The 17693-nt window shown below is 44.2% G+C and overlaps 1 protein-coding gene across 1 annotated transcript in view; it reads left to right on the forward strand.

The window, feature by feature from the left end:
• The first annotated feature begins 9951 nt into the window (after positions 1-9951).
• The window catches only part of LOC309549044 (actin-like protein 6A), a 61135-nt gene continuing 53393 nt past the window's right edge, over positions 9952-17693 (forward strand). The window contains exon 1 of the mRNA XM_082249005.1: positions 9952-10050. Coding sequence (XP_082105131.1) covers positions 10035-10050 — 16 coding nt within the window. The 5' untranslated portion in view covers positions 9952-10034. The remainder of the gene's footprint in view (positions 10051-17693) is intronic.

Here is a 17693-nt window from a genome sequence, read left to right on the forward strand (position 1 = left end):
TCGTAGATTAGAGGACCTATCAAAAAACCTGTCGATAAGTAATAAATAAATACCAACAATGAGGAGTAGTGTAGACCTCTTAAGGAGCTACAAGCATGAATGGTGGTTGACAGATTAAAATGTCTAAAAGTACTTACTATGCCCACAGGTCCAACTAGGTGTCAGGGTAACCCAGGCAAAATATAAAGGTGGAAGAGGGTGATACAATGACTACAAGTTAAACAGGGAAAAAATAATAGTCTGTACTCCAAACATTACCTCCTCCACTATCGTAGCTAGGTCCTTATATGCTCCTCGGGTAGAAGAACACCGGTGTGCAGAGTCACCCTGGCCAAATGGCTCTGAATTGTGCAGGCACAGATAGCAGGACCCACAAAGAAGCAGCCGACCCTCGCTGCCGCCATGCTGGAAAGGGACAGTGCAAGAACTAAGAGCGGGGAGTCCCAGGCACACAAGGGCGGTCAAAAAACAAGACATTCTGATGCCAAATAACCTGACCAACATTAGGCCAGGCTCCTCACTAAATACAAAGCCCCTGAACGCCTGCCAAATGAGAATAAGGGGGGAAAGATCTGGGGTCCCAGCCAATTGACCCCAGGGTTCAAGGAGGGAAAACAAACAAGCCTCATTAGAGCCCAAAATGCCAAAGTCAGTGTAATAAAATGAAAGGGAGCCCTTTACCAAGTGATTGCTCCGTCCAATGACGGAGCAATCAGTTGTCAACAAACCGGAGCATGTCCAGGTTCAGTTCTCTCCTCTCCTTGCACGCTCGGTAAAGCGTGCGAGGAGAAGAGGGAGGCTGCAGCACCGCTCATCCCCTGCCTCCTCCATGCCTCAATCATACCTCAGTCATGCCTCAATCATGCTCATCCATGCCTCAATCATGTCCATCCATGCCTCAATCATACCTCAGTCATGCCTCAAAAATGCCCATCCATGCCTCAATCATACCTCAGTCATGCCCATCCATGCCTCAATCATGCCAATCTGTGCCTCAATCATTGCTATCCCTGCTTCAATCATGCCTCATTCGTGCCCATCCATGCCTCATCTGTACCAACCCATGCCTCATCTGTGCCCACTTATGCCACCTCAGTGCTCATTTGTGGCTAATCCATGCCACATCAGTGCTCATCCGTGCCACATCTGTGCCGCATCAGTGCTCATCCGTGCCACATCCATGCTGCGTCAGTGATCATCCGTGCCACATCCATGTCACATCAGTGCTCACCCATGCCACATCCATGCCATGTCAGTGCTCATCCATGCCACATCAATGCAACATCAGTGCTCATCCATGCAAATCCATGCCACATCCATGTTCACGTCAGTGCTCATCCATGCCACGTCAGTGATCATCCGTGCCATATCCATGTCACGTCAGTGATCATCCGTGCCACATCCATGCCATGTCAGTGCTCATCCATGCCTTATCCATGCCACATGAGTGCTCATCCGTGCCACATCCATGCCCCATGAGTGCTCATCCGTGCCACATACATGCCATGTCAGTGCTCATCCGTGCCACATCCGTGCAACATCCATGCTCATCTGTGCCTCATCTGTGCCACATCAGTGCTCATCTGGGCCACATCCATGCCACATCAGTACTCATCCGTGTCACATCAGTGCCACCGCAGTGCTTATCAGTGCCCTGCTGTGCAATGGGTACTCAGCAAATGACGTGCTCTCTGAATGTTGGGCCTCTGTTTGTGGCCAGGCTGTGTAAAAGTCTCACAGATGTGGTATTGCCATACTCAGGGGGAGTAGCAGAATGTATATTGGGGTGTCATTTTTGCTATGTACATGCTATAAGGTGCATGTACATAGCAAAAATGGTATGCAATAAGGTAAAAAATGTTTAGACTTTACAACATTTTTAAACCAATAATGTCCTGTGTTGTGACTGGTTTAGAGCCTCCTACCCTTTTTTTTTTTTTTTTCAGATAGATTTTTATTTAATTTTTAGACAAAAATAAACATAGCCCAGATAACAACAACTGAAATATAGAATCAAATCAACTTTCCAGTATAACAGTCACAACGAACAGAGAATATTCACTTAGATTGAGAACATACAAAGAGATAAAACATACAATGTGTAAAAGCATCATAGGAATTCGAAAGAGTGTACCCATGGGACCGTAATAGCCTGTGAATTACAGTAGTGGTGAAGCATTGTTAAAGTATGTGCACCAGGGGAGCCAGTCCAGGGATGTTTTAGCTATTCTCCCATCTTTAGCAGCCATAATATGCTCATAAATGAACATCTCATTGACCAGATTGGTTAATTTCCTCACTTCTGGGACGTCATTCGTTTTCTATTTTCTCATTATTATTGCCCTAGCTGCATAAAGAATGTGCATACATATCAGTCTAGTAGAGGCATGGATAGAGTCGGATCCTATACTCAAAATAGCCAAGGCCAGATTTGGCCTAAGAATACATCCTGTGACGCCGGAAATTAGTTTAAAGGTTGCAGCCCAAAAACTGCGTAAGTGGAGACACGACCATAGCATATGAAGCAGTGTTCCCACGTTGCTACAACCCCGCCAACATTTATCAGAGCCCGTCTCACTTTGACTCGGAAACATAGCTATCAGATACGGAGTAAAATACCATCTCTAGTGTAGCTTCTGGGCTGTTTCCCAGTGGTTGGAGCATTTAGTATATTTATAGTTATGCCTAATGGCCTTCAACTATTGTACCTCCGTAAATGACAGATCAAGTTCCCTTTCCCACTTAAGCATGTGGGGGGGGATTTAGTAAACATGGATTTCGCCTGTAAAATGTTATATAGTAGCGAGATTCCCCTATGTTTCGGGCTTATAGAATTCCATAACCTTCAGGCTAGAAGCGGCACCTGGGTGGTCCCAAGGGGGGGGGTGTGTTGAAGTAGATGATTTAGAGCCTCCTACTCTTAACCAGTAATGACAAAGGACATTACTTGACAATACCATTGCCAACTGCTCATTGTAAAGCCCAGCTCTAACTAAAGCATTTTGAGTATTGCTTAGAATTGTAAATAGTTATAGCCTCTGATGTTTTCATTGCTGTCTGTGTCCCTGTTTGGAAATGTTCCCCTGAGTTCCTGTCCTGCTGACAACACCAGAAGTAAGGAGAACTGTGAATTTATGACACGGATGTGTGGGTGGAGCCCTGCACGGTCGCACTCTTTTAAAAAGTGACAGGGGGTGCCAGGAGAAGAGTTCCCGCCTGCTGTCACACTGAAAAGGGGATCGAGGGAACTGGTGGAACGGAGCTGAACAATGTTCCACCCTATATACATGTAACATGTTCCAAATGGTGAACTTAGCCTTTAACCTGCCAATGGACTCCTCCGTTAATCTACCCATAGCTTGAAAATCCTTCATTTTCGTAGACTAATCCATGAATGCAGCCAATACCATATTTGGCATGTGGCACATCCGACAGATCTTTAATACCGTATATGCAGGCGTATAAGGTGACTGGGCTTATAAGACGACCCCCTAATTTTCCAATTAAATATAGGTTTTTGTGCTATACTTGCCATATAAGACTACCCCCCTACCGAGGCAACACCATTTAAAAACATCCATTTTGTTTACACCCACTAATCTGTCAACCCGCTGGATGTGCGGTAATACTGTATGTACCGTGGCTTTGGCTACCTACAGTATACCGCGCTGAGCCAATGACAGCAAGCAATATATTTTATTAATAAATACAAAGCAAGCTCGGATTGACTGAGTCAGAGGTTGTAACATCATCAGCCAGCCTCTCTGACTCATTAATAGAATACATAACTCGCCATGATCGGCCCAGCTCGGTATACTGGATGTAGCTGAAGCTACAGTACATACAGTATTACCGCACATCCAGCGGGCTGACAGATTAGAGAATGTTCATTTTGGCCCAGCTTGGCCCAAATGAACTATGTAAAGTAGTCCTAAACCTGGAGTTCTCTTAAGGTTCACATTTTATACTCTGCGTATAAGACGACCCCCCAATTTTTGGGGGATATTTTTAAGGTTAAAAAGTCATCTTATACACCGGCATATACAGTACACTTTTTTTTATCTAAAATTCCCCTCATGCACACTAGAATTAATTGTTTTTTTTGCAAACATACCAGTTCTGGGACTTACTAAACACAGGGATTTTTTCAGCTGGAACTTGGTGGAATTCAGTTCTACCACCTCTAGCTCAGGCCATCTGCTCCCTGCTCACCACTATCACTTGTAAACACAGAAGTCCGGCTTCAGTATTTACAAGTGACAGCTTGTCTCCCAACGGCTCCCCTAGATCTGATATTCTGAGTGGCTCCAACTGAATGCAGGATGGGGACAGGGGAGATGCCTACACCCTCACTGGATGATCTCTCGGATTGTGAGAGAGGTGGAGCCAAATACAGTGTGTGGACAGGTATTAAAGCCGACTTGGTGCATCAGCTCTTCAGCTTAATACAGCAACAAAAGTAAGACAAGTGGAAGATAGTGGAGCTTTTAAAGAGGTGGGGAGAAGATGGGGCAGTGGAGAGGGAGTTGCATGCAGAGGTCAGAGCTCAAGAGGGGTGAAAATGAGATGTGGATGGAAATGCAGAGGTAGGCAGCTGTGGAGAAGGCTGAACTCTGTATTGTGTGTGTAGTGCACCCCTAAATTCTGCACTCTATATGGAGTGCACCCCTGAACTCTGCACTATATATACGTAGCGCACTCCCAAAATCTTTACTCTGTGTGCAACCACCCCCAAACACTGCACTCTGTATGTAATACACTCCTTGTATTCAATGCCCCTTTAAAACCCTCCCACTGTTAGTGAAATTTGACCACACCCACTATTTGATGCAGTTTGGAAGGGTTTGGGGGGGAGGGTTTTTTTTTGGGGGTTCATAGTTGAGTTCCTGTACCTCTTTTCTGAGATAAAAAGCCCTGACTAAACATATTGATATTTTACTAATTACTTGGTCACACACTGGTCACTATGTTTCTCAAACCTCTCACTACAACTATCAGGCACTGGCATCTAAATGACTTTTTTTACTCAAGTCTGTCCTTATAAAGAATGCCTACTACAAGGCTTGGACACCTATTTGCAACAAAATATGTATTTCATACTTCATATTACCACAAAAGGGTTTTTATGGGAAACTATATTTAACCACTTTACCTCCGCCCACAGAAATATTACTGCGGCAGAGTGGCTCGTTATCGTCTGACGACGTAGTACTACGTCGTCAGACACTCCCCCTTCTGGGCGGCGCTTGCGCGCCGCCGGAGGCTCACTCCCGCTGTTTTCATTCACAGCGGGAGTCGGGCCAGGGGAGGAGCAGCGGCGATCGCCGCTGCTCTGCTCCGATCGCCGGGGATCTAGTGTGGAGGTCTTCATAGTGACAGGGAGTGACAGATCGGACTGTTCAGCATAGCTGGACATCCGATCTGTCCATGACTCACTCAGTCACCTCCCCCCCACACGTCAGTAAGCACCAGGCATACATTAACCCCTCCCTCTCCAATAAAATTAACCCCTTCCCTGCCAGTGTCATTTTTACAGTAACAGTGCATATATATAGCACTGATTATTGCAGTAATGTCACTGGTACCCCCAAAAGTGTCAAAAATGTCAGTCAAGGGTCCGATCTGTCCGCCGCAATGTCGCAGTCCCGCAAAAAAAATCGCAGATCGCCGCCATTACGCGTTAAAAAAAAAACACCAAAAATGACAGAAATCTTTCCCTTTGTTAGTAAACGCAATAACTTTTGCGCAAACCAATCAAAATACGCTTATTGCGATTTTTTTTACCAAACATAGGTAGCAGAAAACAAATTGGCCAAAAATTTTTAAAAAAATTGGTTTTTACATCTTTTTTGGGGGGAATTTCATATAAAAAATGTTAAAAATATTGTTATTTTTTCAAAATAAACGCTCTTTTTTTGTTTATAGCGCAAAAAGTAAAAATTGCACAGGTGATCAAATACCTCCAAAAGAAAGCTCTGTTTGTGGGAAAAAAAGGGACGTAAATTTCGTTTTGGTACGTCGTCGCACGACCGCGCAATTGTCAGTTGAAGTCGCACAGCGCCGAATCGCAAAAAGTGGCCTGGACGGAAGACAGCAAAATCCTCCGGTGGTAAAGTGGTTAAGAAGCATCCATGCGTAAAAAAATAATCTAGAACGATGTACACTCTTTTTACAACTGCTTTATGTTTAGAGAGTAAACTTTGAGTTCATCTTACATTACCGACTTAATAAGATGTAGTCTCTCTTCGAGCTCAGCTATGGGATATTGACCTAGGGAAAGTGGAGAAAGCTCTGATGTATTTATGCCAGCATTTTTACTATAACAGCAGAAATAAAGCAGATTTCTTTAGCGATCCAACTTCGAGATAAAACTTCTGAATCCTCGCCCACATTATTAGGATCCTTCAGGCATATCTGTTTAGAATCCTGACACTAAGATACTTACCTCATCATCTCTAACACAGAACGTAACTCAAAGTGCTCTCCCTAAACTGAAAGAAGTGGCTAATTATTGCTCTATAGCACTATTATATTCAGATTTAATAATCTTTATAAGATTCCTTGCGAACAGCCTGGAAACTCTTTTACCATCCATCGTTCATAGGGAGAAAGTGGGGACAGCACTAGATGGATCATTGACATTACTGATTCTTTAATTAGGTGTCACTCAGAGGCATCTTAGGTTGGATGCGGAGAAGGTCTTTGATGGCCTTAGTTGGCCATTTCTTTTTACCAATCCAATATATAACCATCAGAGGCCCTTTCCTTCAAGCTATACAAGCACTCTATGCTATTCCTATAGTGATGGTGAAACTTCCTCACACTGCCTTCTCTCTATGATTTTAAATGGTACCCATTAGAGTTGTCTCCTATCCCTGCTACTATTTGCACTTTCTATAGAACCCTTAGGGGGTTATTTAGTAACACAAATACCTGGTGCAGCTCTGCAAAGAAACCCATCAAAGTCCAGGTTTTATTGTCAAAGCTTTACTGAACAAGCTAAAGCCCCGTACACACGTACCGATCGTCGGCATACAAATGTTCGTCTTTTCTCCCCGGGATGTCGGTGTCTGTTGAAAAGTGCAAAGACAGCACAAGGACAGCACAAGAATTTTCTCTGCAGACTTCAGCTGACTGCAGAAGTGATGTCATGTAATGGTTAACTTTCCCTGTGTTTTTAATTTTCTGAGCATGCCCAGTCTTGCAAATCTGCGGTCTGTCGGCCGAATTCTGTACTGACAGGCGAACAATCGTCCGTTCTGGTGTCCGCAGACAAAAATTTTCATGTTTGCACGAAAGACTTTTGTCCGCGGATTGTGCGCAGACATCTGTCGGAGGCACCATACTAACGCGTACAATCGGCAGATCTTTCGTCCGCCGACGTTTGTATGCCGACGATCGGTACGTGTGTACGGGCCTTTAGGCTACAAGGCTGCCATGCACAGCTGAACCAGATTCTGCTCACACTTTAGGCTGCATTCACATGTCAGCATATGGATCGCGGGCAGAATCACCGCGATTCCGCCCGCGATCCGGAAATCATTGCAAATCGCGGGAAGCCTGTGCGTTGCCCGTGATTTGCAATAGCACCCCAAACGCTGAGAGATGTTGCCGCGATTTCCGCCTCCCGAAAGAAGAAAGAATTACGCTCCAAAGAAGCTCTTGTACTTTTTTGGGCGCAATGCGTCCCGTGATTTTTTTTGCGCGATGTTACCGCGATTCGGCAGGCGGAAATCGCGGCAACATCGCTCAGCGTTTGGGGTGCTATTGCAAATCACGGGCAACGCACATGCGTCCCGCGATTTGCAATGATTTCCGGATCGCGGGCGGAATCGCGGCGATTCTGCCCGCGATCCATACGCTGTCATGTGAATGCAGCCTAATGCCCCGTACACACGTGCAGATTATCTGCAGACTTTTGTCTGCAGACTTACCTTTTCTATGTAGTGCAAGGGCCTGCCGGATTGCATACAAATTGAAAGTGTTTAGGTTTGACCTCATATTATATGGTTTTGGTAAGTCTGCAGACAAAAGTCTGCAGATAATCTGCACGTGTGTATGGGGCATTAGGCTCCGTTCACATGTAGGTGTTTTGGGGCGTTTTGGGGAGTTTTTCTGCTCTAGGATCAGCTCTCAAAACGCCTAACAAGACAAATCCTATTCATTTCAATGGCCCCTGTTCACATCTGAGCATTTTGACGCCGTGAGCAAAACGCCCAACGCTCAAAAAAGTACATGAGCTTCTTTTTGGGCAGATTACAGGCGTTTTCCATTGGTCTCTATTCAATCTAAAAACGCCTGCACAAAAAACGCCTGTAAAAATGCCTGTAAAACGCCTGAAAAAACACCCATAAAAACGCCTGAAAAAACGCCCATAAGAACGCCTGTAAAAACGCCTGTATAACGCCTGAAAAAACGCCCATAAAAACGCCTGAAAAAATGCCCATAAAAAAGCCTGTAATAGCAACGCCAAGTAGTGACAGCAAACAGCTTTTTTTTTCTTTTGAGATAAAAAGCTGGTGATTTTAAGCATCCCTGACAGTGGCAAATGGTCATCCCTGTATAAACTGATACATTTAAAAAAGAGTTTGTTCTTTTTAAAAACAACAGATTCCCTGTCTGGATCACCAGATAAAATAGGAGAAAGAAAACCTAAAGAAAAGAAATGCAACCACTACATTTAAAACATTGCTAAGCTGCAATTTAATAAATATTTGCTTTTCGGTTAATTACTGCTTTATACAGTTGAAAAAAAAAACATTCCCCTCTGGGTGATCTATGTGCATTACAAGGATTTTAACAAACTGTGTTACAGATTCCTACCTTTTGTTATTCTAAATAAATCCCTGTGTGTTGGTCTGTGTCCATGCGGAAAGTGAATCTAATGGGAGTGGTTTCTTAAGAATCAACCAGCTGTGCACCTGCAGGGCTCTCATGAGGAAATTGGCAGGGTCTGCATCCCTATAGATATGATTTCCTATTGGGAGTATCTCACCAAAAATGTCATTTTTTTTTTTTGCAGGGGGATGCCTGAAATGTGATTTGTATCTTAGTGTAGATTTCTGGTAAAATCAGTGAGCCAATCACACAAGCAGGAAATGATGTTTCTGGGGGGACACTAGGTGTACAGGACACCTCCAGGTAGCCATATTGCATTGCATGTTACAGAAAATTACAGTAGCTGCAGATTGAAAAGGAAAGGTCATTTTTAATAACATTTAATAACAATATGACTTGAGTCACAATTGTATACGCTATCTATCTATCTATCTATCTATCTATCTATCTATCTATCTATCTATCTATCTATCTATCTATATATATATATATATATATATATATATATATATATATATATATATATATATATAGATAGATAGATATATAGATATATATATATATAAATATATATATTTTTATATATATATATATATATATATATATATTTTTTTTTTTTTTTTATTTGCTGTTTTCTTTTGCCACAAAAGTTGAATTACCCTTTAAGCATAAGAATGACGATAGTGGAATACAGAGTTCCCTCTATTGCCTAATTTTTAGATCTCTACTTTTAATAACCATAAAAAATAAATAAAAAGATCAGCATGTAAAAAAAGTGAATCTCAGCCAATTAACTTTATAGTAAATACTGTACTAATAACAGAGAGATCTGCTTACTGAAATTGCTCTATACCTTTCCTTTTAAGGACTTATAGCTGAGATCTGACTGTGCAAAGGGCCATCGCATTAGTAAAACACACACACACATCCACGCCCTCACAAGTATATTTATTTGTGCTGAACTCTTTTCATGAATTGTTCCTATCTGTCCTATCTGTGGTTTGGCTTTATTATTGCAGTAAAGAACAGGATTACTACCATAGTCCCACAGTCCATATATACCTTCCTGCCAACGCCTGTATGGGGCGTGTCACCGTGTGCCCTGAGATATAACAGTCACTGCCGGCAACTGAGCTCAACAGAAACCTTTGCTGTTCTGCATTGACTTGCTGATTGAATTTAAAGTTAACGCAGATATGAGTGGGACTGCAGGTAAGAGGCCAATTCTTTGTATGTGATTTTAGAAAATATTTTTAGAAACAATTTATTTTAGAAACCTTTGTGTTATTTGTCACAAAAAGGGAGTGAGATGCCGTCCAATGCTCTTAAAAACAATATGAAGCATTTTACATTATCAGACATTTTAGTATCTAGTTACAGGAAATATTCAACATAAAACTGTAATAACCAACACGTTCATAAGAATATATACTGAATATTGCCAACATGCAGAAATTACTGCTGAGATTTATTTCTACTCTACAACTTTGCTAGTGATAAAGTTTGCAGAATAAATGGGGTAAATTAGTCCTATTTAGAAATATACACTTTATTGTCAAAAGTATTGGGACGCCTGCCTTTACACACACACATGAACTTAAATGGCAACCCAGTCTTAGTCCATAGGGTTCAATATTGAGTTGGCTCACCCTTTGCAGCTATAACCGCTTCAAGTTTTCTGGGAAGACTGTCCACAAGGTTTAGGAGTGTGCCTATGAGAATGTTTGACCATTCTTCCAGACGCGCATTTGTGAGGTCAGGTACTGATGTGGACGAATTGGTTTGATAGGGGACCACGCTCAAATAAATAAATAAATAAATAAATCATTTCTCCAATAAGTGAAATTTAACAAAATCAATATCAATATTCAAAATTAATATATACATAAATAATCAATTCATATATAAGTGACTGTGACAGTCCATGCTTTAGTGTTCATTTACACTTAATTGCCACTGATGTGGACAAGAAGAACTGGCTCGCAGTCTGCGCTGTAATTCATCCCAAAGGTGTTCCATCGGGATGAGGTCAGGACCAGGAGCGGTTGACACATTGGGCACTTAGGGCACTGCCGAGGGCCTGGGCCCCGTCTGTGTTGCCAGCCATCCATAAATATAGGGATGTCGCCTGTAGTTGTCATACTGCTTTGTGTCTCTGTTACATTATAACAGAGCCCAGCAAGCACAGCTCCCCCCCCGCCACACAAATGGGAGAGTCTGATTCGGGTCTGCCTCCTCCCTCCCCCTGTGTCTGTCCACATTCCATGCAGCCCGTGTTCTGCATTTGAAGGAATGTTGGGGTGGGAAGTTTAAACAAGTAGCTGACAGCTACAGAAGCTGCCGGTGTCGTGTCAGATAATGCCTCCCGTCGGATAGTGCATCCGACGGACTGACGTCACTGCAGCTGACTGCTCAGATCAACTGTGCTGGCGGTGACGACACTGACATGCGCAGTTTGTCAGATGCACTATCTGACAGTCATTTTGTGGAGCTGTCCCGGGCGAACCATAGGTGCTGGAGACCCCAGAATTGTATCGTGGGTAGCCAAGACCCTTCCCTACGGCTGATAAAAATTTGGGGTCTCGGGGATGCAAGGGCTCAGAGTATTTACCCCGAGAACCGGGCCTCCCCCGCCATAGTCTTCAATGTTAAACTCGGTCACCTTGCGGTGAGCTCGCGGTTAGGGTACGGTCCTTTTGGGGTGCTGTCACGGGCGAGCCATAGGTTATGTCTGCTATGAAAAAAAATATGGTAGGTAGCCAAGACCCTCAGGTACATCTGGAAAAAAATTGGGGTCTCGGGGACCTTTGGGCTCGGAGCAACAATGTGCCAAAGTGGACCAAGTTTCCCTATAGACTTCAATGTTAAATCCCGAGTGTCTCCGGGTAGTTTCTGGGTTTTTCCCGGTCCCTTTGTGGAGCTGTCACGGGCGAACCAAAGGTCCTGGAGACCCCAAAAAATTATCGTAGGTAGTCAAGACCCTTCCCTACGGCTTTGGAGACCCTTTGCAGTCTCGGGGATGAAAGGGCGCAGAGCAGTGACCCCGAGAACTGGGCCTCCCCCCGCCATAGACTTCAATGTTAAACCCAAATTTTTCCGGGGAGAGCTCGCAGTTAGGTCCCGGTCTCTTTGGGGAACTGTCACCGGACGACCATAGGTGCTGGAGACCCCAAACTTGGCACGGGACATCGTGAGACTATGCCCAACCACCTCTCGGTGTCGGTGTATTTTTAGAGCCGTTAGTCGCGGAACGCTGGGGGGCAAGTACTGGCGGTGTCCCCAAAAATCGAATTCCGCCAATCGGTGGGGCTACCTAGCAAACCCTGTCTGAGCTGTCTACCGGTCAGCGATCCGGAGATATACTGAAATTAGTCGTGGTTATGTGATTTTGGCAACCTTGCGGAGGTCCAATCCAGCCCAGGCTCGGTGAGGAGCTAGCCTCATCGGTTGGCCACGGAACCTGTGAGTTTGGTGGCCTTTGGACGCATGGGCGCAGAGCAGCAGCTCCGCAGGTACCCACAGCACGCATTCTGGAGCATTTAGTTCCAGAGACCCCAAATTTGGTACAGGGTACATTGTTGCCCCCTGAAGTAGCCCTGAAAGTTTGGTGTAGATGTGTTTTTTAGGCGCTAAGCAATCTGGCCAGAACCGTGGCCCTAGTTCCCATTGACTTGCATTGGGTTGGTACCTATGGTCATCCTGGCATGGTTCCGCGACCATCGGTGCTAGAGACCCCAAATTTGGACCATTGGTAGCCGAGGGTCTTGCGGACAAGTGTGCCAGTATGTACATTATGTGCAGTACATAATCCAAATACAGTACGGGTTACAGTGGAATGTACATAATCCGAATGCAAATGTACAGTACAGCATAGTAGTAGTAGGCAGAATCCCCTCCTCCGCTCTCTATGGGCGCGCATGCGCACATCGCAACGATTCTTCCCGCAGCCTTCCGTCGAAGAGTGCATCCGACCGACTGCGCATTCGTCAACCCCAGCTAATGACGTCCAGCAGTCAGCTGGAGTGACGTAATTTACCGCGCATGTGCAGTCCGTCGGATGCACTATCCGACGAGAGGCACTATCCGACAAAACACCGGCAGAGCCAGTGAACTTCTTGGGACCATCCGCGTGAGGTATCACTGTCACTGTGACCGGACTCTCCACCTTCCTTCCCTCTCTCTTCCAAATCTCTCTCACTCCCCCTTCTTCCTCTGTTGTACTCTAGCAGAAGCTTTCAATAACTCTAGCTGGTTTCCCTTTAACCAGCCTATGTTAGCAGTTTGCCTGATCATGTTCCATTAGGTGAGTTCACACTGATGCACTGTGGTTCAGTGGCAGTGCTGGCATATACACAGTTTTACTGCATTTACCCCTATTTTAGTGGCAGTCCCATATCCTTCTATTAGGTTTCGTAATTTTACAGTGTTTTTTGAAAGCAAACCAAATGTCCAGTATGCTGCATCTTTGGAGCGCTTTCAGAAAACACAGTAAAATTAGGCAGCCTAATAGAAGTCTATGGTACTGCAGCTAAAAATGGGGATAAAATGTAGGAAAACTGTGTATACGTCAGCACTGCGACAAACTCCAGCACACCAGTGTGAACCCGAAGGCATTTTCACACTTGCAGCAGGCAGTTCCACTCCACTGAAAAGTGATCTATGCTCAGGTCTCTTTTCAGCGGTATTTGACAGGCAGTAAGGCGGTGATTGTGTATCCTCATTGCCTGTTTTAGGCTGGGTTTTCACTAATGTGATTGCAGACATCACATGTAATTTGCGCAGCATTCCTGTGCACATTACATGCGATGTCTGTGCGATGTGAATTCAGCCATAATGTTTGTATGGCTGACATCGCATCACATTCATGCCAAAATGGTGCAGGACCCTATTTTTGTCTGCACCTGAATCGGATCACATGGGTGTTCAGACCCATGTGACCAAATTCCACAGTTCGCATTGCTTTCTGCAAAGCGATTTGGGGGTGTCATTAACTTTATATTGACACCCACAGTGGCTCGCAGAGAGCAGTGTGAACTGCCTGCAATTCATATGCGATGTGGGAACCCGCACAGGCCCTGCTTTGGTCCCTGCATTGCACCAGTGTGAACGGAGCCTAAACCTAAATGCAAATCCCTGCAGGTAATTAACATGATTAACTTTGAACTCCACCTTATTTCCATAACTCTTCTTAGGGTAGGTTCACCCTTGCACAATGCGGGAAATGCAGCGAATCCTGTGTTTCCTGCATCACATTGCAATTGCACAGTGCACATGCGATTTGCGGCAATGTCAATGTTAACTCAACAACACCCCAAAACAGATTGCAAAACACAGTGCAATTGCTAGAATCGCATTGCATGGGCTGTGAACACTCATGCAATGCAATCGGGTGCAAGAAAAAAAGGGTTCTGCGCCATTTTGGTGCAAATGCAATGTAATTTCAGTCATACAAATTGTATGGCTGACGTCGCACCGCACAGACATTGCATGTGATGTGCACAGGAATGCGGTGCAAATCCCATGCAATGTCTGCAATAGCATGAGCATGAACCTAGTACATAGGACCTTAAAGGAGAAGTACAGCTAAAGCTTCTTTGACTGTAGGTCTCCTGTGGATCAGAGGAGTGCAGTTCGTTCTGCACTCCTGTGACCCGTTTTCAGCCAACAGCAGGTTATGGCCCGCTGTCGGCTGACATCACAGAACTGGTCCAGGCTGGGGAAAGCGAACCACTTAGAGTCTGGGCCAGCCATTGGTCTGGTGTTAGAATTATTGCTCTCTCTCCGCTGTGCGCTGTGATATGTAACATGTTACGTCTATCAGCGTTTTCACGCGTAGCCCCTCCACCCGACGCATATGTTTAAGTTTGTTTGTTCGTGCGTTCGTATGTGTGGGGGGTGGGAGGCCTCAAAATTTTTTGAAAAAGTCCACTTTATGATGAATTTTAGGTGACCGGTTCTTTTTATTGAGATATGCCTGCGTGTCTCTTTTGGGCTCCACTGAATGTTTTGCATTTCAGATCGCATTGCAAAACTTCCCGGCTAAGTTAGCCGTGGACAAAGAGAGGCAGGGACACAGTGGGCCCCATGATCTCCTCTTGCCCAGGGGCCCCATGAGTTGTCAGTCCACCCCTGGTCAGGTCTCTGTGCAGGCCAGTCAAGTTCCTCCACCCCAAACTTGCTCATTTATGTCTTTATGGACCTTGGTTTAGACTTGTAACATGCTTGTAATGCTCGTGACAGCATTTAGACGCGTTTGCACGCTGTTACAAGCATTTTGGCATTACAAATACCAACAAACTTCCCTCCTGAATGCATTTTTTTTGCTTTAAAACAATGCCACTAAACTCAACTGCCTCTAAAGGACTATAAACGTCTCAGTGTACATGGACAGATAAGAGAACATGGAGGAGAGTTCAAGGGCTGCTAAAAAAAACGTCCAACTGCCCCTAAACATTCGTTTATCAGCAGCAGTGTACATATGGTCTTATGCCTCGTACACACGATCAGATAATCCTACAAAAAAAATAGCTTTCGAATTGATTGCATGATAATCTGAGGGGTAGTACACAGCTTTTGACAGCCGGTCATGACAAAATCTGAAATGAGAAACATGAAAACGTTTGTCGTACGATAGCCTAGGGAACGACAATAGTTTAATCAGTACAGTATGCATTTGCTATAAATCAATAGACAAATACCACGCATAATCAGAAACACAAAAATAACCTGGAAAAAGCCTGGCTGCCATTGTTTTTGTTTTGCACTATCCGATACGTAGCTACGCAACCAGGAAGCTTTTCCAGAATAGTACGAAAAAAATCATACGTTTAGTACGCATTGTTGAATTCGATACTAGTATCATGCAACAAAATGCGAACGATAAGTCGTCCGATTATCTGATCATGTGTACGAGGCATTAGAGCGCAGACTGCGAGCCAGGCCTTCTTGTCCAACATCAGTGCCTGACCTCACTAATGCGCTTCTGGAAGAATGGTCAAACATACCCATAGACACACTCCTAAACCTTGGGGACAGCCTTCCCAGAAGAGTTGAAGCTGTTATAGCAGGATGCATGGTGGTTATTTTTGGTTGGTGGTTGAACATAGATTGCAGCTTCAGGGAGTTCATTCAAGAATTATACAATTATGTACATATGTCCCTCACATGCTCAATTATGTTCCAAGGTGAAAGGAAAGTAAGCCAGTGCATTGAATCTCAGTTAGATTGTTAAAGCACTGCAAAAGTTTCTGCTGTTGCAGAGAAACGAGCCAAAGAGGCTGAGGGTAAAGGGGAAGGATGGGGATGGGGTTCTAGGGTTCCTATAATGTTGTTTTGTTTTTTTTTGAGAGAGAGTATCATGTACTCTAGCCAATAGGGGCTCCATGATATGTACCTCCTTAAAGCTCAACTAAAGGTAGGATCTTTATTGCAAATTTATATTGGTCCAGCTTGGACCAATGTAATAAGGGCTTCTGCTAGAAACCACGGAGCCCTATACAGACAACCTGACACGGAGCCCCACAGACCCAATGATTCAGTTATGAACATAGGGGGTGGTCGGTATTGGTCACTCATTGTGTTCATTCAAGAAAGGAAGGGGCTGGTAAATATGACATATTTACCAAACCCTTCCCCCACACTCAATCTTAAAGGATCCTATTGTGTGCTTGCAGCTGCCAGCGGGAAGAAGAAGAGGGAAGCCAGCAGCGCTGTGGGGGGTAGGGGGGCACACAGGGGGACATAAGCAGTAGGAAGAAACATAGATGTGGTAATATACGTTGCCAACCTCAATAAAATCATACAGATACGCAAACAAGCAGCCAACACAAGTTCTTGAATAATAGATCAGTAGAACAATGGAAAATAGGTGTAGCGCTAGATACGTAAAAAACGACCAATGTCCATATCCACAGGGAAAGATAAATTCAAAGAGAGAGTGTCCAGGCATTCATATCTCCTTTAAACGATATAGGGACCACCACCAGCACCAAATAGTGAAGCCTCTTTCCAGACCAAATTGACCCTCATCACAAGGATCAATATAGGGCAGGAAATCCCATAGGCAAATGGTATGGACGTGAAAATTATCCACAGTCGCCCTGCGGTCACTCTCTAGGTGCCAGATGATTATGTCCTCAGGCCATGCATAGAGAGACACTCCTCATAGTGCAGTATGTTCAGCAAATATTTATTAAAAAAATAGTAGGCAACTTACATGTGTAAAATAAACAGCAGGCATTTCAAAATCATTGCCACCCGTTAGATAACCAACAAGATTGCCGCTGCGTCCTCCGCTGGTGTACACGTCACGCGTCGTTGGCTCCTCCCTGCGCGTTTCGTCATCAGTGGCCATCTTGTTGGTTTACTAACCGGCGGCAATGATTTTGAAAGGCCTGCTGTTTATTTTACACATGTAAGTTGCCTACTATTTCTCAAAATATGGTCACCATGGCTAGATTATAGCCACGTCTCCTTTTCACCCTAACTTTCTTTCTATTATTCTCCACCATTCCCTTTAAATATCCCTTCTCCTCTCTATCTTTTTGTGACTAGAACTGCCTGGCCCACACTTGTTCCCCCCACCTTAGCTAACTGTTATGCAGCTCCACAATACAAATTCTATTGCTATCCATATCATTTCCACTGTAATTTCCAATGCTCAATATCCTTCTATTGCCAAACAGAGCAATTATTTGTCCTTTAAATTTGCTACCTACATTGATGTGGCGAAACAGCAATTAATATATGGAATTAACCCCTCTCTCATCTTTCTTTTTGTGTGCTGTTTTCTTTTTGATGTCTACTAATGATTCTTGCTTTGTTGCTGGGTACTCCCAATGTCATTCAAACATTTT

The sequence above is a fragment of the Pelophylax lessonae genome (genome assembly GCF_965119305.1).
Source record: "Pelophylax lessonae genome assembly, chromosome: 3".
Classification (NCBI taxonomy): domain Eukaryota; kingdom Metazoa; phylum Chordata; class Amphibia; order Anura; family Ranidae; genus Pelophylax; species Pelophylax lessonae.